A 23,692-nucleotide genomic window follows, 5' to 3' on the forward strand; every position below is an offset into this window, starting at 1 on the left:
AAGACCGCCTCGACACCAACGCACACAATAGCAAGGAGCTCTTCAACATCGTGAAGGAACTCTCCAAACCCAGCTCCAACACCAACGACATCCCGCCGTCGCAAGCCCTGTGCGACTCCCTCGCCACCTTCTTCCAGCGCAAGATAGCAGACATCCGCAACATCTTCAACACCCAGACAGCCCCAACAGACAGCAACACAACAGACCCTCCGCACACCATCGACCACGACCCCCTGCTAGAATGGGCCATAGTGAGCATCGATGACACCATCAAGACCACACGCACAATCCACTCCGGCTCTCCGTCAGTCCCAATGCCCGCACCACGTCTTCAATAGAGCAAGCAGCTTCATCGCACCCCACCTGCGCAACGTCATCAATCTCTCCCTCGAGATCGCTACCTTCCCAGAGATCTGAAAATACGCCGAGATAAACACCCTACTCAAAAAACCTAAGGCAGACCCAAGAGACCTCAAGAACGCCCGGTCCATCCCTCTGCTCCCCTTCCCGGCCAAGGTAATCAAGAAAACCGTCAGACAGCTAACCCAATACCTTAAAGAAAACCGAATCCTGAAGCCTTCCAAGTAAGGGTTCCGCAGCAACCACAACACAGAGACTGCCCTCATTGCCGCCACCGATGACATCAGGACTCTGCTGGACAACGGCGAGACCGCAACACTCATCCTCCTAGACCTCTCTGCCGCCTTCGACATGGTCCGTCACCACACAGGCCTCCACGCCGCAGGGATTCAAGACAAGGCTCTGGATTGGACCACCTCCTTCCTCTCCGGCAGAAGCCAGAGCGTCCACCTCCCCCCATTCCATTCTAAAGCCTCCAAAATCATCTGCGGCGTACCCCAGGGATCCTCCCTCAGCCCGACGCTGTTTAACATTTACATGGCCCCGCTCGCACACGTAGCCAGACAGCACAACCTCAACATAATCTCCTACGCCGATGACACTCAGCTGATCCTCTCCCTCACCAAGGACCCCATCACCGCCAAAGCCAACTTCCACGAAGGAATGAAGGCTGTCGCCGACTGGATGAAGACCAGCCGTCTGAAGCTGAACTCGGACAAGACTGAGGTCCTCATCCTCGGCTCCAACCCTTCAGCCTGGGACGACTCCTGGTGGCCGACGGCATTAGGGGCATCCCCAACACCCACTGACCACGCACGCAACCTGGGAATCATCCTGGACTCAACGCTCTCAATGACCAAGCAAGTCAATACCGTCTCCTCCTCTAGCTCAAACACCCTCCGCATGCTCCGCAAGATCTACAGATGGATCCCGACAGATACAAGAAAGACAGTCACCCAGGCCCTCATCAGCAGACTCGACTATGGAAATGCCCTCTATGCGGGAGCCCCGACCAAGCTAATCAAACGACTAAAACACATCCAAAATGCCTCGGCACAACTGATCCTCGACGTACCACGCCACGGCCACATCACCCCCCACCTGAGAAACCTGCACTGGCTCCCCGTCAACAAGAGGATATTCTTCAAGCTCCTCACGTACGCACACAAGGCACTCCACAAGACCGTCCCAGCCTACCTCAACAGACGGCTCTCCTTCTACATCCCCAACTGCCAGCTACGCTCCGCCGACCTCTCACTTCCCGCGAATCCGAAGAACAACCGGTGGGAGATCCTTCTCCCACCTCGCCGTCAAGCCATGGAACACCCTCCCACTGAGCCTGCGACAGACCCAAGACCTGCTGACCTTCAGGAGGATACTCAAGACCTGGCTGTTCGATCAGTAGCTAAACCCCCCCCCCCCCTCACCCCCAACAGCGCCTTGAGACCCTCGCGGGTATGTAGTGCTCTTTACAAATGATTGCTTGAGCTAAAGAGTATAATATTCTTTCAGACATACAGTATGTGTTTCGTTCAGGAATTGGCACAGTCTAGCCCTGCTTTAACCTCCATCTTATTACCGTGAAATACGTCAGAGCCAGGGGAGGCGCCTTGCACTTAGAGTTCATGGACCTCTCCTGTACCTTCAATGGAAACTATGGTGGCGGAAAAGGAATTTGTTACTCTGCTAAGGAGTTTACCTTAGGGCACTTGCATTGAGATTCGCTATGACCCACAGGTTAGATGCACCCCCCCTTATTAAAACAGATAGGGGTATACAACAGGGTTGCATTTGGCCCCTTTTCTATTTTTGATATCCATTAATTGAGTAGACCAATATCTCTTGGATAGGGGCATGGACTTGCCCCAGATGGGGAAATTGCCAGATTCTAATCTTGCTTTATGCGGATAATGCGGTCCTCATTGCAAGAGCAGCGAATGGTCTACAAGTGCTACAAGACTTGTTCCAGGCTTTCTTTGAAGATATGGACATTAACGTGACAGTTTTAAAAACATTTATCATGAAGTAGCCACTGTAACTCAAAAAGTAAGTCTTACCATAAAGGGGGAGGGGTACCCAATAAAGAAAAATTAAGACCTTTAATTATTTGGGATTTTTCTTTAATGCCACATTAAACTGGGCGCCGCTTCTAACTCCCAGTTTCAGGCAATTTAGCTGAGCAATAGAGGCGATTTTTCACTTCTCCCACAGATTAGTTCACAAACCACTCAGAGAAATGCTTCCGCTCTAAAAGAGTAAATGTTTGTCTGTAGGACTTTACCAAGCAGGAATCTGGGTTTATTGCAATTTGGATACATCACAACGGCTTCTTATGCAGACTATCAGTCCCTCTGGGTACTGCCTCATACATAGCTCAGGCTCAGGCAGATCTAACCCATATGGAGGATGCAATCGGCCTTGCACCCTTGACATTATGGATTAACTCCTGGTCTAAACCGGAGGAGGGACTGGTGCAGGTATTCTTAATGGAATGTCTTGCTCTGGATAGTATGTGACAGATTCCCTGGTTGGCCTATGCGAAGAAAGTATTCACCTTGCTGGGAACCCTTAAACTATTCTCTAATCTGACATGTATAGCCCCCCAGCTGGAAAGAGAAAGCCAAACACCTTTATTTATGGGTTTATAAAGCTCTAAAATCGACTCCTGAAGGAGTATCTCAGCGCTCAAACAACAGAAAATGCGTGGATGGTACTGAGATCCTAGGGAGATGCCAAGTTTGAAACAAAAATGTTTTTAACAGTTGCCTAAATGCAAAGTTATCCGTACATAACCTTAGAGCATATTTACAACAAGGGGTGGTGAGGGACAGAGTCTCTGAATTAAACAGAATACTCTCACCCAGTCAAGAGATCAGGGCTAGATCCAACACCGTTTTTTTAGCTCACTGCACCATCCCAGTTTCAGAACCTGGCTGTATGCAAATTAGTCTGTTCCTGTCCCAGTGCATGATGGGAACAGGGCAAACCAAACTACAAAAGCCAATTCTTACACTGGGAAGGAAACAAGCTACCGGGGACCGGTTTCTGGCATTTCAGCCGTCTTCGGCCCGGCTTGCTTGAATCCTGATGGTGCAATGAGCAAGGGACTCACATCTGAGTATACCCTTCCACGCTTAGGGTGGACAAAAATATTTACAACAAGGGGTGGTGAGGGACAGAGTCTCTGAATTAAACAGAATACTCTCACCCAGTCAAGAGATCAGGGCTAGATCCAACACCGTTTTTTAGCTCACTGCACCATCCCAGTTTCAGAACCTGGCTGTATGCAAATTAGTCTGTTCCTGTCCCAGTGCATGATGGGAACAGGGCAAACCAAACTACAAAAGCCAATTCTTACACTGGGAAGGAAACAAGCTACCGGGGACCGGTTTCTGGCATTTCAGCCGTCTTCGGCCCGGCTTGCTTGAATCCTGATGGTGCAATGAGCAAGGGACTCACATCTGAGTATACCCTTCCACGCTTAGGGTGGACAAAAATATTTACAACAAGGGGTGGTGAGGGACAGAGTCTCTGAATTAAACAGAATACTCTCACCCAGTCAAGAGATCAGGGCTAGATCCAACACCGTTTTTTAGCTCACTGCACCATCCCAGTTTCAGAACCTGGCTGTATGCAAATTAGTCTGTTCCTGTCCCAGTGCATGATGGGAACAGGGCAAACCAAACTACAAAAGCCAATTCTTACACTGGGAAGGAAACAAGCTACCGGGGACCGGTTTCTGGCATTTCAGCCGTCTTCGGCCCGGCTTGCTTGAATCCTGATGGTGCAATGAGCAAGGGACTCACATCTGAGTATACCCTTCCACGCTTAGGGTGGACAAAAATATTTACAACAAGGGGTGGTGAGGGACAGAGTCTCTGAATTAAACAGAATACTCTCACCCAGTCAAGAGATCAGGGCTAGATCCAACACCGTTTTTTAGCTCACTGCACCATCCCAGTTTCAGAACCTGGCTGTATGCAAATTAGTCTGTTCCTGTCCCAGTGCATGATGGGAACAGGGCAAACCAAACTACAAAAGCCAATTCTTACACTGGGAAGGAAACAAGCTACCGGGGACCGGTTTCTGGCATTTCAGCCGTCTTCGGCCCGGCTTGCTTGAATCCTGATGGTGCAATGAGCAAGGGACTCACATCTGAGTATACCCTTCCACGCTTAGGGTGGACAAAAATATTTACAACAAGGGGTGGTGAGGGACAGAGTCTCTGAATTAAACAGAATACTCTCACCCAGTCAAGAGATCAGGGCTAGATCCAACACCGTTTTTTAGCTCACTGCACCATCCCAGTTTCAGAACCTGGCTGTATGCAAATTAGTCTGTTCCTGTCCCAGTGCATGATGGGAACAGGGCAAACCAAACTACAAAAGCCAATTCTTACACTGGGAAGGAAACAAGCTACCGGGGACCGGTTTCTGGCATTTCAGCCGTCTTCGGCCCGGCTTGCTTGAATCCTGATGGTGCAATGAGCAAGGGACTCACATCTGAGTATACCCTTCCACGCTTAGGGTGGACAAAAATATTTACAACAAGGGGTGGTGAGGGACAGAGTCTCTGAATTAAACAGAATACTCTCACCCAGTCAAGAGATCAGGGCTAGATCCAACACCGTTTTTTAGCTCACTGCACCATCCCAGTTTCAGAACCTGGCTGTATGCAAATTAGTCTGTTCCTGTCCCAGTGCATGATGGGAACAGGGCAAAGCAAACTACAAAAGCCAATTCTTACACTGGGAAGGAAACAAGCTACCGGGGACCGGTTTCTGGCATTTCAGCCGTCTTCGGCCCGGCTTGCTTGAATCCTGATGGTGCAATGAGCAAGGGACTCACATCTGAGTATACCCTTCCACGCTTAGGGTGGACAAAAATATTTACAACAAGGGGTGGTGAGGGACAGAGTCTCTGAATTAAACAGAATACTCTCACCCAGTCAAGAGATCAGGGCTAGATCCAACACCGTTTTTTAGCTCACTGCACCATCCCAGTTTCAGAACCTGGCTGTATGCAAATTAGTCTGTTCCTGTCCCAGTGCATGATGGGAACAGGGCAAACCAAACTACAAAAGCCAATTCTTACACTGGGAAGGAAACAAGCTACCGGGGACCGGTTTCTGGCATTTCAGCCGTCTTCGGCCCGGCTTGCTTGAATCCTGATGGTGCAATGAGCAAGGGACTCACATCTGAGTATACCCTTCCACGCTTAGGGTGGACAAAAATATTTACGTTTTTGGCCACTATAGGTGTGGCAGGGTATACTCAGACATGAGTCCCTTTCTCACTGCTCCATCAGGATTCAAGCAAGCCGGGCCGAAGAAGGCTGAAATGCCAGAAACCGGTCCCCGGTAGCTTGTCTCCTTTCTGGTGAAGAATTGGCTTGGTAGTTTAGTCTGCCCTGTTCCCATGATGCACTGGGCCAGGGACAGACTGATTTGCATATAGCCAGGTTCTGAGCTGGGATGGGGCAGTGAGATAAATAACGGTGATGGATCAAGCCCTGATCTTTGGACTGGGTAAGAGTGGTCTGTTTAACTCAGACACTCTGTTCATCACCACCCCCCTTTTTGTAAATCGTTTTTGGCCACTATAGGTGTGGCAGGGTATACTCAGACATGAGTCCCTTTCTCACTGCTCCATCAGGATTCAAGCAAGCCGGGCCGAAGAAGGCTGAAATGCCAGAAACCGGTCCCCGGTAGCTTGTCTCCTTTCTGGTGAAGAATTGGCTTGGTAGTTTAGTCTGCCCTGTTCCCATGATGCACTGGGCCAGGGACAGACTGATTTGCATATAGCCAGGTTCTGAGCTGGGATGGGGCAGTGAGATAAATAACGGTGATGGATCAAGCCCTGATCTTTGGACTGGGTAAGAGTGGTCTGTTTAACTCAGACACTCTGTTCATCACCACCCCCCTTTTTGTAAATCGTTTTTGGCCACTATAGGTGTGGCAGGGTATACTCAGACATGAGTCCCTTTCTCACTGCTCCATCAGGATTCAAGCAAGCCGGGCCGAAGAAGGCTGAAATGCCAGAAACCGGTCCCCGGTAGCTTGTCTCCTTTCTGGTGAAGAATTGGCTTGGTAGTTTAGTCTGCCCTGTTCCCATGATGCACTGGGCCAGGGACAGACTGATTTGCATATAGCCAGGTTCTGAGCTGGGATGGGGCAGTGAGATAAATAACGGTGATGGATCAAGCCCTGATCTTTGGACTGGGTAAGAGTGGTCTGTTTAACTCAGACACTCTGTTCATCACCACCCCCCTTTTTGTAAATCGTTTTTGGCCACTATAGGTGTGGCAGGGTATACTCAGACATGAGTCCCTTTCTCACTGCTCCATCAGGATTCAAGCAAGCCGGGCCGAAGAAGGCTGAAATGCCAGAAACCGGTCCCCGGTAGCTTGTCTCCTTTCTGGTGAAGAATTGGCTTGGTAGTTTAGTCTGCCCTGTTCCCATGATGCACTGGGCCAGGGACAGACTGATTTGCATATAGCCAGGTTCTGAGCTGGGATGGGGCAGTGAGATAAATAACGGTGATGGATCAAGCCCTGATCTTTGGACTGGGTAAGAGTGGTCTGTTTAACTCAGACACTCTGTTCATCACCACCCCCCTTTTTGTAAATCGTTTTTGGCCACTATAGGTGTGGCAGGGTATACTCAGACATGAGTCCCTTTCTCACTGCTCCATCAGGATTCAAGCAAGCCGGGCCGAAGAAGGCTGAAATGCCAGAAACCGGTCCCCGGTAGCTTGTCTCCTTTCTGGTGAAGAATTGGCTTGGTAGTTTAGTCTGCCCTGTTCCCATGATGCACTGGGCCAGGGACAGACTGATTTGCATATAGCCAGGTTCTGAGCTGGGATGGGGCAGTGAGATAAATAACGGTGATGGATCAAGCCCTGATCTTTGGACTGGGTAAGAGTGGTCTGTTTAACTCAGACACTCTGTTCATCACCACCCCCCTTTTTGTAAATCATAACCTTAGAGCGGCAGGGAGTTTGTTCCAAAGGCAGAAGCCAAGGTAAGAAAGAGCCTTTCCACCCAGTCTAGCCCTTCTGATGGGGGGAACTTGAAGAAGGGATTGATTGATAGAGCGGAGAGCACGTACTGAGACGTAGGGGACAAACTTCTCAGACAGGTACGTAGGGCCCAGGTTGTGTATACTCTTGTGAACGACAGCAGGTTTTGAATTTGATCCGTTGGCGGATAGGTAGCCAATGGAGCTTATCCAGCAGGGGGCATGATGTAGATCTAGGTGGTGCATTCAGGACTGACCTCGCAGCGGTGTTTTGGACCACCTGAAGTCTGCTAAGTAAGCCCATTACAAAAATCCAGGCGACTGAGCACCAGAGCCTGACAAGGGTTTTTCTGGTAGAATCCGGTAGTGATGGAAACACTCTTGGGAGTAGTCCAATTACATGAAAACAAGAGCCAGCTGCTTGGTTGAGATGCTCTTTTAGGGATAAACCTTGATCCAAACGGACACCCAGGTTTTTTACCACCTGCTTAGGGATGGGGACGGGGCCCAGATCTAATGACCACCAGTCGGGCGTCCACAACAGTGTTGCTTCCCCAAAGAGCATCACCTCTGTTTTCCCTACGTTGCACTGCAGGAAATTCGAGACCATCCATTGTGATACAGCCCCCATGCCATCTGAAAAGGACTGTTTAACCGCCATGGTTAATGTCTTAAATGGGAAGAGAAGCCGAGTGTCGTCAGCACATGACAGGGATGAATCCATATGATCTCATGAGACTGGCAAGGGGGGGCCACATAAATGTTGAAAAGTGTGGTGCTCAAACATGGGCCCTGTGGCACCCCCTTGGTCAGCTCCACAGGTGCAGATCGGAATGAGCCCATACTGACTGTGTGCGGCCAGATAGGAAGCTCCTCATCCAAGACAACGCCAAACCCCGAGCCCCACCTCTTCCAGACGGCTCAGCAAGATATCATGGGATATTGTGTTGAACGCTGCAGACAGGTCCAACAGCACCAGAATCAAGGAATTCCCTTTATCCTGGGACATTCTGATATTATCAGTCACCGAAAGGAGTGCTGATTCGGTGCTATAGTTGGGCCTGAATCAGGACTGCGAATGATCTAAACCTCAAGTTAGCTCAATAAAGTTCGATAGATGAGTGTTGACATGCTTCTCCGTTAGCTTGCTCAAATACGGAAGAAGAGAGATGGGTCGGAGGTTGGACAATTCGGTCCAAGGGATGCTAGAGTTCTTGCGGATAGGTCTCACCTGAGCCATCTTCCACTCCTTTGGTACCTGGCCCTCGGAGAGGGAGAGATTGACAAGGGACTGGATAATGGGACCAAGTAACTTGCCCAAAGAAGGGACAACTCTTGCAGGGATAAGGTCTGAGGGGGAGCCAGACTTGACTTGACCAAATAATGCTTCAACCTCATCCAGGCTAGCCGCAGGAAACGCGGTAAGCGGGATGGAATTAGTGGCCCTAAGGTTCTGCGATAACAACAAAGGACAACTCATAAGATTGCTCATCCTAGTGATCTTATCATAGATCATCTCTATCTTGCTGGCGATATATAGAGAAATGTCATCAAATAATTGTTGCGAGGACAGACCAAGACTCTTGCACGCCTTAGGCTTAGTTAAAGATTGTAGGATCTGGTACAATACCTTAGAGGAGTTGCCCGCCTCAGTTAATTGTGAGGCAATATGGTTTTTCCGGGCGAGTTTGATGTTTTTATGATAACTGGCCAGGGCGATGTAATAGCAGTTTCTAACCTCCTCAGAATGAGATTTTCTCCAGATCTTTTCTAACTTTCTACATGCTTGTTTGTGAGAGCGTGGTTGGTCAGTGTACCAAACTTCCTGAGATTATGCAGGACGCCGCCTACATGGTTTCATAGGAGCTATGGAGTCGACCACAGTGGTGATAGCAAAATTATACTTAGATAAAGCCAACTCAATATTGTCTGAGGCTGCAATTCGAGGTTTGATTAGTACATCCTGGAAACTTTCCAATGACTTCTTGTACCAATGTCTGCGCAAAACGGATGGAACTTGGGACCATTTACTGGATTTGACCATGCCCTGCATGGAGAATTCAATAACAGAGTGGGCAGACCAGTTCACCTGCATGGGGGGGGGGCTACATACAATCTTCGAAGGGTTGGAAAGAATCATATCTAGTGTATGGCCGGCTCAATGGGTAGGGCCCTTATTATGCTGCACTAGTCCAAATAGGGATAGGTCCGCCAGAAAGGACTGAGCCTCAGGATTATCCGGCCGATCACGGTGCACGTTAAAATCCCCCAACAATAAAAAAGGGGGAGTACAGAGGATAAGAAGTAGAATCTACCTCCTGTATAATATTAAATAAAGAATATGATTCTTTGTCTTAAAGTGATATTATTTGTTTGGTTTTAAAATAAAGTTTTTATTGTGATTATGGAAAAATTCCTATATAGGGAGCACTTAGTGTTTTTTAAAATACCCCTCACACACTATGAATCCCATAGTGTCATGCTTCAACATAGGGGTCTTTCCGTCTCTCTGCGGGGCGTGCTGCTACCTACGAATACGCGGGAGCACTTGCTTTTTTTGAGAATAGGTCTATGTGAGGTGAGTGTGAGTGGTAGGGTCAGTGAAGAATTGCTGGTTTGAGGGTACCTAAAAATTCCCAGCTAGTGGAAAAAACAAACTTTATTCACTTCCCTAGCTGGGAATATTAAAAATGGGGTTCTTATTTGTAGAGCTCCTTGATTTCTAAATCAAGGAGCCACTCAGAGGTAATACACACTGCAGAAGAAAGGAGCTTCAGTGTTTCAAATTGAAAAAAAGACTCCGACCTCGAGCGTGTGCTCATGGGGCCCATGAACCTCTTTCTCTAGAATACCATTAGGATTTTTTTCATATCAAAGGGTGAATCTACGCCATTTTTTCAGACTAGCCTATTTTTGCAGTCTGATTAAAGAAGATAGGCAAACTATACATATAATATTGTTTGATTTAGAGTGCAGTAGGGATCAATTTAGGTCCTGACGAGTAAAGCAGTGGGGGCTGCTTACGAAACATGTAGACCCAGTAGAAGGTGTTTAATACAAATCCATCCTCTACAAATTAGAACCCCATTTTTAATATTCCCAGCTAGGGAAGTGATGTCTGGTGGTGTGTGCCTTGTGGAAGCGTGCACTGACGGCTGGTGGTGTTTGTGCCCGGTGAAAGTGTGCACTGACGGCTGGTGGTGTTTGTGCCCAGTGAAAGCATGCACTGACGACTGATGTTGTCTGTGCCTTGTGAAAGTGTGCACTGACGGCTGGTGGTGTTTGTGCCCAGTGAAAGCATGCACTGACGACTGATGTTGTCTGTGCCTTGTGAAAGTGTGTACTGACGGTGTGGTTGTGTGTGTGGTTGTGTGTGGGGTTGCGGGTGCGGGGTTGTTGCGGGTGCGGGGTTGCTGCGGGTGCGGGGTTGCTGCGGGTGCGGGGTTGCTGCGGGTGCGGGGTTGCTGCGGGTGCGGGGTTGCTGCGGGTGCGGGGTTGCTGCGGGTGCGGGGTTGCTGCGGGTGCGGGGTTGCTGCGGGTGCGGGGTTGCTGCGGGTGCGGGGTTGCTGCGGGTGCGGGGTTGCTGCGGGGTTGCTGCGGGGGCGGGGTTGCTGCGGGGGCGGGGTTGCTGCGGGGGCGGGGTTGCTGCGGGGGCGGGGTTGTTGCGGGGGCGGGGTTGTTGCGGGGGCGGGGTTGTTGCGGGGGCGGGGTTGTTGCGGGGGCGGGGTTGTTGCGGGTGCGGGGTTGTTGCGGGTGTGGGGTTGCGTGGGTGTGGGGTTGCGTGGGTGTGGGGTTGCGTGGGTGTGGGGTTGGTTGTGTGTGGGGTTGGTTGTGTGTGGGGTTGGTTGTGTGTGGGGTTGGTTGTGTGTGGGGTTGGTTGTGTGTGTGTGGTGGTTGTGCGTGTGGTTGGTTGTGTGTGTGTGGTTGGTTGTGTGTGTGTGGTTGGTTGTGTGTGTGTGGTTGGTTGTGTGTGTGTGGTTGGTTGTGTGTGTGGTTGTGTGTGTGGTTGTGTGTGTGTGGTTGTGTGTGTCTAGTTGTGTGTATGTGTCTGGTTGTATATGTGTGTGTGCTTGGGTGTGTGTGTGGTTGGTTGGGTGTGTGGCCCTGCTTACCTTTTGAACATGCACACCTGGCACAGGATGAAGATGCCCCAAGACAAGGTGCGGGGTGTTTAAAAGCGCTGCCCTAGGAATAGCAGGCTTCAGGCATTAGTAGAGTTTGCTAACCTGCTGACACATCCAGGCCGGATACACAAACAGAGCAACAGTTCAGCGAGAGTGCGCACCAAATTTGCCTATCAACAACCTCCCACCCACCCCTGAAAATGTTATCCTTTCATACTTTTCATAGCGTGAGCGTGATAGGTGTTTGCAGAAATCAAAATTCAAAAGAAATATATCAAAACAAGATTTGCTATGCAAAGCAGGTGCCAGTAATCTACATTAACACGAAACGCCAGGACTTGCTTCCTGCTGCTCGTGTTTCAGCTGCTGTGGTGTTTTTTTAGCTGATAAAATAGATTATTGCGGAGCGTCGGCTACAGAGATGTGTGGGATCCAAACGTCACAGATTCAGATCTTGGCAGGGCACATTTGGGATCTCATCCTCCCGGTGATCGTTCAGCCAAATACCTTGCAGTATAAAAAGCTCTAGAGGCCCGACTGATTTCGAGGTTTAAGTCATATAAACAGAGCAAGGAGTAGTGAATCGATATCGAATGTTTAACTGGCGTGAGTATTTTCTTGGGAGCCGGGAGTCTATATCAAAAACTAAAGGAGGCACCCTATACCAGAAGCACCTGTGATCCTGTTTATCCCTTAACTAACCGATGAGAAAGCTGCTGTGTGTGTGTGTTCTGTAAAGTGAGGATGGGTGACAAATAATGATACTGTTATTTGAGAAGTACATAATATTTACAAGAGGGTAAAGGTAAACTCTGCCATGAAACTGAGAAAGAGGATTTATGCTCATGATGCTAGCACTGATGATCCCATTCTGACGTCAGCACTGGAGAATTATATGCTATGGGCAAGTACGTGATAAAAACGTGTATGGTATAGGTATGCCAGTGCAGTCTTCGCTTTTTAACCAAATTATGCCTTTTTTGCTGGTTCTCAAGCAAACTATGTATAGGAAGACTTGGGGCCCTACACAAATAAAACTTTACATGCAAAGATGTCTGCCTTTTTTAAAATCTTTTTTAAAACGTTTGGTGTTTTTCATTTTATTCAGTACTTCAGCCTGACAACCTATGCCACATTAGCCACAATGCTCTAGTTGGCTGGCAGGGTCATGACAAAGTCTCAGAATGCCATCCAGCTGTACTGCTCAGACCACCATCTCTCTTCCAGGAGATGAGTTATCTAGTCTTTCAAGGGTCGGCTATCCTTTTCCTCCAGATTGCGACTAGGATGTCTCCATCCTCAGGCAAAGAAGAGGTGCTTAAAAGAGAAGAGCAAGTGTGATCCCCCAACCAGGGCTGTCGAGAAGACCTCCTAGCTTCCAAGGGCATGAGCTGCTCTTCTCAGCACAATCTCAGGAGGGCCCGCTCCACTGAAATGGAAGATAGTATGTCTCGCCTCTTCCCTCATTAGCTTCCCGTAGCCATTGGCACATCTGTCTTCTTAGTGGTGAAAAACGGCTGTGTTCTAATGCTTCAGCAGTTGACTTTATGCCAATCAACATTCCAAGAACCTCTGAGGTTGATACTGAGCCTCTTCCATTTAGGAGCAAAAGAGCTGGTGTTGCCACCACATGAAAGGAGCAGGATGATCTGTCACACCATTTCTTTGTAAGGCGAAAGGACAGGGGCTGTAGAGTCTTACCTCCACGTACTAGTTTAGCAGGAGTTTAGGCTAAGCCAGCCTTTCTAGACCCACTGCGCATTTGAGTTCATTGTTAAGCAGTCCTAAACCATGTCAGTGGAGCAGTCCTAGACCACAAGTATTTCCTCGCCCAGAAAGCGTATTGGCCATCAGCTATTCATTGTCTAATTTTATGAGCAACAAGACCTTGCCAGCCATGTTGTTCCAGCGGCTTTCAGGACATAGGCATTCTGCATTGGATTGGTTCTCCTTCCCAAGCTCCACTTGTGCTCCATGTGGACCACGGAATCAAGTTCTGTGATCACCAATCCAAGCCCATCCCTTTAAGGCTACTTCTGGTTCCCTCCTTGCTGTGCTAGGCGCATGCTCACAACTCAGTATAATGTCCCCTCTGCGTATCCTTTTCACAGCCCATGTTAAATGGCAAGACAGCCAGTTACATTCCAGATCAATGTAGGTGAAATCAGTGCTCTTCCCCTCTCAGTGGGTGCTGTGGGCGGAAACCTTGCTTCTTTCATAACACCGATATGGGGCATTGAACCCCTTATTTTCTGATGCTGACATGTGGGTGTTCGGGGCATTGTTTTTTTCCAAAACACCCTGTTGATGTGGGCATTGACACAGATCCTTCACTGGCACTGCAGTGTGAGCGCAGGTGACCTTGCTCTTACACGGAGACTGATGCGGACCACTGCTTCTTCTCATTTGCTGACACACAGGTGTGGCTTGGCGACCACCAAAGAAATTAGGATTAGAAATTACCCAGTCTTGAGTCAGAGAATCAAGATGGAGACCTTTGTTTTCAGATGGTCCTACTGCAGGTATATAGGGACAGGGACATGAAGGTTGTCATTCCAACGAGATGAGGGATATTACATTCTTAAGTTCCCCAAGTCCATGTATTAGTAGCTCCTCCAGTCAAGGTTTTTGATTTGCCTTCTGGGACATGTAGTTTGGGTTTTAGACTGGAACAGACAATTCCCAGAATGCAAGACAAAGACTTTGAGGATTTACCCTCACATGAAATGGTAAAACAGAGTTTTGGGGATAGGTGATTTACTTCTGATGCAGACTCCAAAGTTTATCGGTATTCAAAAACAAATTGCAGGTAGTTTCCCACAAGGAAACACACTCATACATAGTTTTCCACGTTGTTTTATGAGGGTTGGAAAGCAAACGGTGCCATTTTATATACAATGAATGCATTGGTGAATAGGTATTTTCCACAGGGGGGAAACGTTTTTACCATGTGGGTTGGAGAAATCCCCTTACGCACATTCCAGTAGATGTTACGTCAGGTGGACCCGGGAGTACGCCTGGAAACATTCCCTTTGTGTAGATTTCCATGCAAACTCCAAATGGATTGTGTGAATCTACAAAAATGTGGAGCTCACCCAATTCGTCGTCATGAATCTGAGTCACAGAATTATGCATTTTATGTTCTTATGCCTTGTTTGGTTTTTCTGAATTATGTAGTCAGGGGCGACCTACTCACACCAACCATTCCAATGTGAATACACACCCATATCTAGTGACTCTGTCAGTCCTTCTTTAATTACGATTACACCAAAGATGGACCATTGCCTTCAGACGTCCAAACAGCACCAGAGCGACACGTTTTCTACACAAACATGTCACTCTGCCAAGTAAAGCGCGAGACAGTCCAACCCGTGGCAGCCTACCGCATGCAGCAGAAAGCACAGAGTGGCTGAAACCGGATTGAGCAGCGTGAAGGGAACCGCGGAGCCTAAACATTAAACTCGATTCCCTGTAAAAGAGAATAACCCGATAACCCTTTCTCCTGGCACAAGCACAAACGCATTTCAGACTTGGGTTAATTCGCTTGCACTTTCTCAGATACTATGCTGGCCTTGTGCCTCCTCGCGCAGAAAGCTCGGAGATGTTAAAGAGCGGTGCATTTCATGTCACAGTCCTGGTGCATGCTGTCATGCCTGCATGTCACACTGGCACGTGTGCTGTGTTAATGGCAGCGTTATCTGCCCCATCAGCCTGCGCCCCAGCCATCAAATTACCCGTTTCCCTTTGCATCCTACTTTATTTTTATTTTATTTTGATAGTTTTTTTATATAGAGCAAACATGACCCTTGCGGGTGTCGGAGCGCTTTACAAATATACAGAGAACAGGGCAATAATAACAATAATAATATCTTCATAGCGCGTTAATCCTTGCAACTACAGGAAATTGATGCCTTAATTTTCTGCAGACTACCCTTTCCATAGAGGGATACATCGCTAAACTACAAGGTGCTGAAGGGTGAATGTAGCTAGTTTGCCTCCGTGCAGGCGTTCCACCAAAGCGACTCGCAATATACCAACTTTTCAGTCTTCTTAACCCGGTTATCAGTCATCATTTTCTTAATGCCCATTTTAATTTCTACCAAGACAATCTCCCATACAAAAAATTTGGATGAGCTGCTTTTTAAAAAAATTATTTTTAATTATTTGTAATGATAAAGGGTTTCGTTTTTTGGGGAATACGGGATATTGATGTCAAATCGTACAGATGAGGAGCCAGAAATGTAAGCCTCATTCAGTTTTACCTCCACATCAGTCTGACTTTGCACCTACTGATGCTTTTTCACTGGTAAGCGAAAGTGACGTTTTCCTGGACAGTAAGAAATCTCAGCGGACTAGAATACCCATCACCTTTCTACTCCTCCGGGGAAATTAGGAGTACACGTTTTTAACGTTTCAATGTATTAAAAGTGTTTAGTTTATATTCTGTTCATTTATGCAACAGTTGAGCTGAAATAGCACAAGCTGAGTTCACCATTAAAAATAAAGTTTAAATCCCAAATAAAAATAGACATTGCCTGTTTTAAATAAGCTAAAACAAAACATGGCTGTTGATCAGCGCCGCTCGCCTCTCTGCAGACTACCCTGCATTCCAGAGAGGCGCAAAACGCGATCCGGTCTGCCATGCCGTGCTGTGGAGACAAGACCTGGCCGCGCGCACAACGTTATCCTATGGGGAAACGCTGCGCGTGCCCAGGTCTTGTCGAAACACTGGTTTTTGAGCTGAGGCGCCGACTATAGTTCTCGCTGCGAGAACGCGCTTTCAGCGCGTTCGTCGTAGCGAGACCTAATCATTGCCGGATTTAATGTGCGGGCCAGTATTTCTATTAATGAGATGGCAAAATTAGCAATTGGACCCGGTGGACAGTATACAGTGCCCCTTTCCAGCAGGCCTTTGTGGGAGTATTGATCCTAAAGACCATTACTTCCATACTGGCAGTACTACTCTGATCCAGTATGGAGACTGTAATCCCACTTTTATAAATAATGGCAATACCACCTCCAGTTTTAGCAGGTCTGTCCAGCCTCACCATTTTAAATCCCTCTAGAATGCACAGGGTGATTGTCGGGACCGAGTGTGGCTTCAACCAAGTCTCGGTCAGGAAACTCAGCTCAGGCTGAACAGTGAAGATGAGATCCCATACCTCTGTGTGATGTTTTGGCAGAGATCGAATATTGCATACCAAAGTCTTCCACCCTCTCAGTGTATGTTCCAGAGGGGGAGCTATGGGATGACTTACATAAGAGGCCTGAAACTGACAGTGCCGGCATGAAAACGGGCCTTCCAGGCATGGCAATGTTTCAGGGGCACAACCTGGTGAGGGTGCTATCTGCAGATTCAATTTATTGTAACTATCGCCTTAGGGTTCAGCTTGATACAGCCCAATCCATAAAGTCAGTAGAAAATGATCTGGTAGTTTCCACTTCAAGGGGGATAGACACTTAACTGAAATATACAACATTAATTTTAAATATTAGCTAACTCATTTGCGCATTTTGCTGTTGCAGTACTGTTGCACGAAGCTTCTGTCACAGATCTCCCCAAATGTCCATGTGACAACATCTCAAATCAATGCACTACTTGCTTTATGCTCTTTTGCACCTTATATTCTGTGCTACAGGCTGCCTTTTTGGCCCAGATTCAACACCAAGCCAATACTGGACAATAGCAGGCATGGATGGTCTTTTTGCAGCAACTAGGTTTGCTCCCCATTAGCTACGCTATAATTAACTTCATAAGAAGTGCTGTTAAGATCAGACTGCGTTCTGGAGTTTCATTATTATTTCATTGCTATAAGGGATGCTTTGTATTTTAATAGGTATAGCTATTTTTGTTAAGTGGTTCTACACCCATTTCCTAGCAAAGATATCAGAAATAAAATCCCCCTCCCGAACTTTCTGAACAAATTCAGTACAAGTCACCTTAAGAGTTTGTGAGCTTGTAAAGACAATGACCTGCAGAATATGTCAGACCTCCTATTGAGTTGCAATATCTTTGGAAATGGAGTTCAAGGGATTTTAATCAGTATATATGATTACCTTCTTGTGGAGCAGTAACACAAGAAAGACCACTTACACACCAACGTTTGGTGCTAAAAGGCTGGGCTACACATCTGCCTTGAGTATGACCACTGGCTCTCACCTGCATTAGATGCAATTGGCCAACGTGCATAAACTAATAAAGTATGTAACATTGTATGTAACGACTGATGGAAAAAGCACTATGAAGAGGGTACAAGATAAACTTAACATGTAAAGCGCTTCTAAGTTCCAGTGAGGCATGATCTATACTATAAAAACAACAAACATATTAAAAATTAATAAACATTTGGATGATTTAAATTCTGCCTCAAATTGAATGCACCTTTATACAATGGTACACGCAGGACTAAAAAACGTGCAAACTAGATTTACATTTGCTCATTTCCAGTCCAGAGAAGGGAATTGGCACATGCGGTTGAACATATTCTATATTTATAAGTATGCAGGTAAAGGAAAATCCAAGTATCTCAGTTCTGTTGCAAATTGTATACCAACGCAGATTCACGGTGTACAAATTCCAACACAAGTAATGGGCAAGCTCAATGTAAAGCAAACACTAAAAAAGAGGAACAGCACTTCTTGTGTGCCGAATGTGCACGTATTAACCAACCCTATACTTGCGTAATTACTAAGTGACTAAACATAGCTTCTAATTCAGATTCAAGGAGCAACCAAATCCTCACTCACCAAGGTCTATTTTTAGGGCTATAATTTGAAAGTTCAGAAACAGATGTTGGGAATCTATTGTTAGGCCTGTGCTACATGCAGAGTGCAATCTTTGAAGCTGGGCTAACTCAATTGTATGTGATGAAAGGAAGCATGAAGAGATATTGCATCTTTGGAGTAGCAGTGCTTAGAGGCATGCTGTTTTATTCAAAAGTTGATGGTGCAAGAATCGAAGGTGAACTGGGCTAGCCTCTAGGGGTGCTGTACTTGGCCACAGAGTGGTCTTTGTGACGGTTTTTAGGACTCAATCACTAGCTGAGTGGGGAGGAACCACCACACCGGTGGTGTCGGGATACTGTGGGCTGCAGTCTCAGATTGCAGCCAGTATCCCCACACCAAAGTCCAACGACAACAAGATTTATTTCCAAAACATAAGGTATACAGGGTCCTTTTCTGGAACTGGTAATCAAGGCCTATAGACCAAACACACGCCTTTAATTAGAAAGGTGGTGTGGTTTAACTGACATGCATGCTAGAGCAAACATTTCAACACAATGCACTCCCAGAACATTAAACAGCAACTGCAGCATGTAGCATAGCTTCACCAGTCAGAATGTTGCCTTGGCACCAGTGACATCTCAACATAAGAAATAGAATTTCATGCACTGCACTGATATCTTCGGGTCCGAAATTACTTTAAAAAATCTCAGATTGAAGAATAAAAAAAAATCTACTGGGCCAGATTATAGTTTTCAGTTTCCGAGATCGAATAGTATCACATTTCTTTCACAACACAGTCAAAAAAGCGTGGGCATAACTGCTTTTGAAACACAACTACTGGCATATATTGAATGCATCTACATTTATACATAAGCATCAATATAGGCCTTCTGTACGATTTCTCAGTTAATTCCATCTATTGAAACCTGAAATCTACTTTATCATTAATGCAAAACAAAAGGACATCAAGAAACACTGCGCAACACCATACATCAAGCGAACAAACACAACCATTTGATTTGTATAGATGTACGGATGAGCAGACAACACATCACATTTTATTTTTATGTGCCATTCAACTGCCGTTTATGTGCACTTACAAAAACGTTGCAAATAGCATGCATCAGAACGAAGGCGTGTGTTTTTTAGGGCAGTGGAATATAAACGGGGTTGGTAGAGCATGTAAACGGGCTTCACTTGCAAGGACCATACACTACCTTGGCTCTCCTTCTTGTTCAGGCACTTCCTCCTCCTCTTCCTCACTTCCGCTGTATTCATATTCGGTTTCATCTATAAAAGGAGCAAACAGTGATAAGAAAAAGACTCAACTACTGAAGTTAGAGAGGAGTGAAGAGAGACCATAGCACTGTATATCTTATCAAACAACTGAAAGAAGAGGGAAATTACTACATACAAGCATTATTAAGTACAGCAACCAATAGCTGGATGTAGAGCACTCTTGCGTATGACCTCAGAATGATGTTATCCCAACAGGATCAGGCAAATGCATTTTGAAGATGAACACAAAACAAACATGTTCTGGCAAAACCCAGGAGCTTTTTAAGAGAAAAACATACTTTCTATAGACCAAGGAAAAGTTTTGGAAAGATCTCGTATAAAAGACATCTGAGCGGAATTCCTGGTATTGCAATGGTCCCAGCGTGCAACTTATCTGGGTGCTTTGTGGTGGTCTATTGGTTGTACGTCAAAGAAAAAGCAGCCTCACCTTGTTTTTAAGAACATGTTTTCATGTCAAGTTGGTCCCACGTTTTTAAAATCAAATAATTTAGTTTGAGTGTCTAAAAGAAACATGAAGAACCTACAAGACCAATTGCCAGTTACTCACAACTATTCTGTTTTATGTGGAGAGTACAAGAGAGCATACAAAGCTGATGATCGATACCTAATTGTAGATTGTTCCTCAGTCTGCATTGCAATGAGAGAAGAATCACCTGAAAGCATAAACATCTAATTATATTTGATGGCACTGTCCCACTTTAAATTACATTCTTCCTGCTAGGTAGATCATCAATATCTCAGTGGGGGATGTAGTTGAAACTTCTGCTCTCCATTTAGAAACACAAACAAATTCACGAAATATATAAATGATCCTTTCTCTTGGGCACTGAAAAATGCAACAGAACACTGAGACCACTCCCATCCTACTTGCTACGAAGCACTGACAATGCAACAGACCTATTTGGGCTCTACCCTTCTGAATTTACTGGACAGTACTCAACCCAATCAGCTGCATGAGTCCTTCATCAATACCTCTCTTGTAAAAATGTCTTTTTTTGTACTGTTTTAGTCCTTAAGCTGTTCCTTTCCCAGAATTCTCACTGGTTCTTTTTAGCAGATGACCACTCTACTCCACAAACAGCATTGCAAGTTTTTGTTATACACCCAGAAATAGATCCTATGTAGAAAGTGTTGCTCCCCTACTCTTAAATACACCAAAAATGGTTAAGGGTCTATTACACAGGCTCTCAGATTAGCTGTATGTTATCTCCAACTTAATTATAGGAAATTGTCTGTGGCGGAGACTACAATTATGCCTTGAACATACACCTAGATCGATCACACACACCCCTTCCAGGCTGCCCTCCATACATGCAAGCGGCACGACTGCATGATTGGACGCAGTGCTGGTCTTTGCCGGACGCTTGGTGGACACTCAATCCAACCTATAAAGTCTACTTGTTTTATTCTGTGCCCCACAGGCTTCATGTACGCTTCGATCGCTTCCTATGTTCGGCCTCCCTTATTCCCCTACTGCATCACTAGTACTACTTAGGTCATGTGATCTCAGATCATGACGCACACTGCCTTGACCTTCGTCTGGTGTTCCCAAGACCGTCTGTGACCATCTGGCAGCTCCAGCACGACCATCTGGAAGAACCAGCATTCCGGGAGGAACAGGGTAATCATATCAGTCTATCAGTCGTTACTTTGAAGAGAACCATGGCACCGCCTCTATGAGGATGGTGGAATGGGATGCATTCAAGGTGGTTATTGCTGCAGCACATAGTGGGTGCACGCAGGACCCTCGTTGCGGAAATTAGAGGTGTTGAGGCCCACCTTGCATAGCTGAGCCAAACCGCAGATCAGGACCCAACAAAGACCCCGCAGCTAGCCGTCACAAAGACTTCACTCCTGGAGCGCCTCCGCTGCTTCCATTTCACGGCCCATGCAGCTTAAGTCCATAGAGAGGGGGAAAAATCTGTCTGGCCTTGGCCTGGCTAGCACAACAAGATACAAGTCCATGCCCAATAACTGAGCCGACCACGCCTGCGTGCACGTCTGTTTACACCCAAGAGGACATACTTCACCTCTTTTATACTTTTTACTCCAAGCTGTTTCAGGCCCCATCTAATCCATGTTTCCCTTCTCCGCCATCCCCACTGCAACTACATTTGTACTCAATCCCTGCTCCGCCATCCCCACTGCAACTACATTTGTACTCAATGTCACAATAACTGCTGAGATAGTAATACAGGTGATTGGAGGCTTAGCCCGCAATGGAGTGCTAGGACTTCGCAGCATGCCCTTGAATATTACAGTGCTGTCTCTTCACAACTACCACCCCAACTGACTGCCCTATATGACGCAGCCAGACAGCAGGCAACTCCCTCAACCCTTAGGGAATCACTCCTCGGTCCTATACCAAAACCGGGCAGGGACCCAACGCAACCCACATCATGCTGACCCATTGCTATTCTAAGGACCAATTATAGAAAACTGGGCAAAGTGCTGGTGGACTGTTATCCTTAGGTGCTCCCCGGTCTCATCCACATAGACCAAAATGGGTTTGTCCCTGGGTGCAGTACCTCCCAAAACATCCGCTGCCTGTTCCATATACAGGACCGCGTCCAGGGACGCTACCCAAAAGCAGCATACCGAATATTAGACCTGGAGAGGGCCTTTGATTCTCTGGCATGGCCCCATATTTTCCTAGTCTTGACTCCACTTCGGGTCAGACAGCTTCTAGAGTGCCCACTGCTTCTTTACACCAAACCGACCTCCAGAGTACATTTAGGGCACCTTATTTCCACCCCCTTCCAAGTGAGCAGAGGCATGCGGCTTGCGCCCCGCTCTTTGCCTTTGCAATGGAGCCTCATCCATACGCTTGCGACACAAATGTGATAGCTGGGGCATACCACTAGAGGACGGACCCATGCAGTATCACTGTATGCCGACAACCTCCTCATTTGCTTAAAAGACATCACCGTGGACCTTTCCCCACTCCAACACACACTAGACGAGTTTGCCTTAGCTGCTGGTTAGCAAGTTGTTTGGCCTGGCCCTTTTGGCAGGTTCACCCCGAAACCTTTTGCTTTTTTCCTAGCCTATTTCTGTAACCTGGTGTTGGTGATTTTAGGGCTCTGCGCACTTTTTCACTGTGGTCCAGTGTAAAGTACGTGCGCTCTCTGTGTATGTGTGTTGTGTGACCTGCCCTCCCATAGGAATGCATGGGGAATATGTGTCACCATGGTAGTTCCTGATGTGTGGGGTGTTCAGGGTCGAGTTTGGTATGTGCAAACTCGTGAGATTGAATGCTTCGCGATGATGTGTGCGGCTTTATTGTATCTGGTGTGGAAGTGCCACTTCTAGAAGTTGGCAGGTCTGTGCAGTGAATGTGAATTGGCTGTCTGGCTTGTGATGGCTGGAGCTGGCTGGTGTGCCTGGCTCCAGGAGTCAGGATGGGTCTGCCCCAGTGGTGAATGGAGAGATATGCATGTTGCTGGCAGGGAGGAGTTGCACCTGGAACCTGAATAGGGCTGGGCCTTCCCTCCACAATGCCGGCTCCATCCCCTGTGGTGCGTCTGATGTCCCTAGCCTGGCCAGTGAAAGGGAGAGAGGGGCAGAGCAAAAAAAAGGGGGCTGTGACCCCCATGAAAATGTTCTTGTTTTTCCTAACTTGAAACAACCAGGGGCGTGCTGCTGCTGGGGCCCAGGAGAAGGCTTGCCTCCCTGGGTCTTGCCCAGACCCTGGACTGCTGATGGACCTGGATGCCTGGAGGATCTTTTTGCGTGGGGTCCCCTTTGCTCCACTTTGCCCCCAGGACCTTTTTCTTTGAATCCTGTGCGTTTGCTTAGGACCTTGGGAGGACGCTCCTCTTAGCGCCTGGTGAGCGCTGTGTTTTACAACTCCCCAAGGAGGGATGAAGGGGTGGTCTGGGCAGCATGGCGCTGCATAAACGAGGATGTCGCCGTGATGCTGCATTTTTAATTAAGCAGGTGCCCACCCTGCGGGAGACCTGTAATTTTGTTATAGATGCGCGGGTGCCCACCCCGCGACTTGTGTTTCAGTTCTAAAACAAGAGCGGGTGCCCACCCTGCGGTGTGCTCTCGATATCGAGGGAGCCTACCCCTCATTGCAGCCGGGAAGCACCAGGGATCGCCACCACCGCGGCCTGCCTGGTTGTGAGCGGGGCCTGCGACGGAAGCGGAAGTGCAGCCGGAAG

The 23,692-nt window shown here is 47.3% G+C and overlaps 1 protein-coding gene across 3 annotated transcripts in view; it reads right to left on the reverse strand.

Annotated features, from left to right (window-relative positions):
- MAP4K4 (mitogen-activated protein kinase kinase kinase kinase 4) overlaps window positions 1-23,692 on the reverse strand; it is a 665,231-nt gene that overhangs the window by 210,562 nt on the left and 430,977 nt on the right. For all 3 annotated transcript variants that reach the window (XM_086934708.1, XM_086934710.1, XM_086934709.1), the window contains exon 11: window positions 19,445-19,517. In XM_086934708.1, coding sequence (XP_086790834.1) covers window positions 19,445-19,517 — 73 coding nt within the window. The remainder of the gene's footprint in view (window positions 1-19,444; window positions 19,518-23,692) is intronic.

Source organism: Lissotriton vulgaris, chromosome 8 (genome assembly GCF_964263255.1).
Source record: "Lissotriton vulgaris chromosome 8, aLisVul1.2, whole genome shotgun sequence".
NCBI lineage: Eukaryota > Metazoa > Chordata > Amphibia > Caudata > Salamandridae > Lissotriton > Lissotriton vulgaris.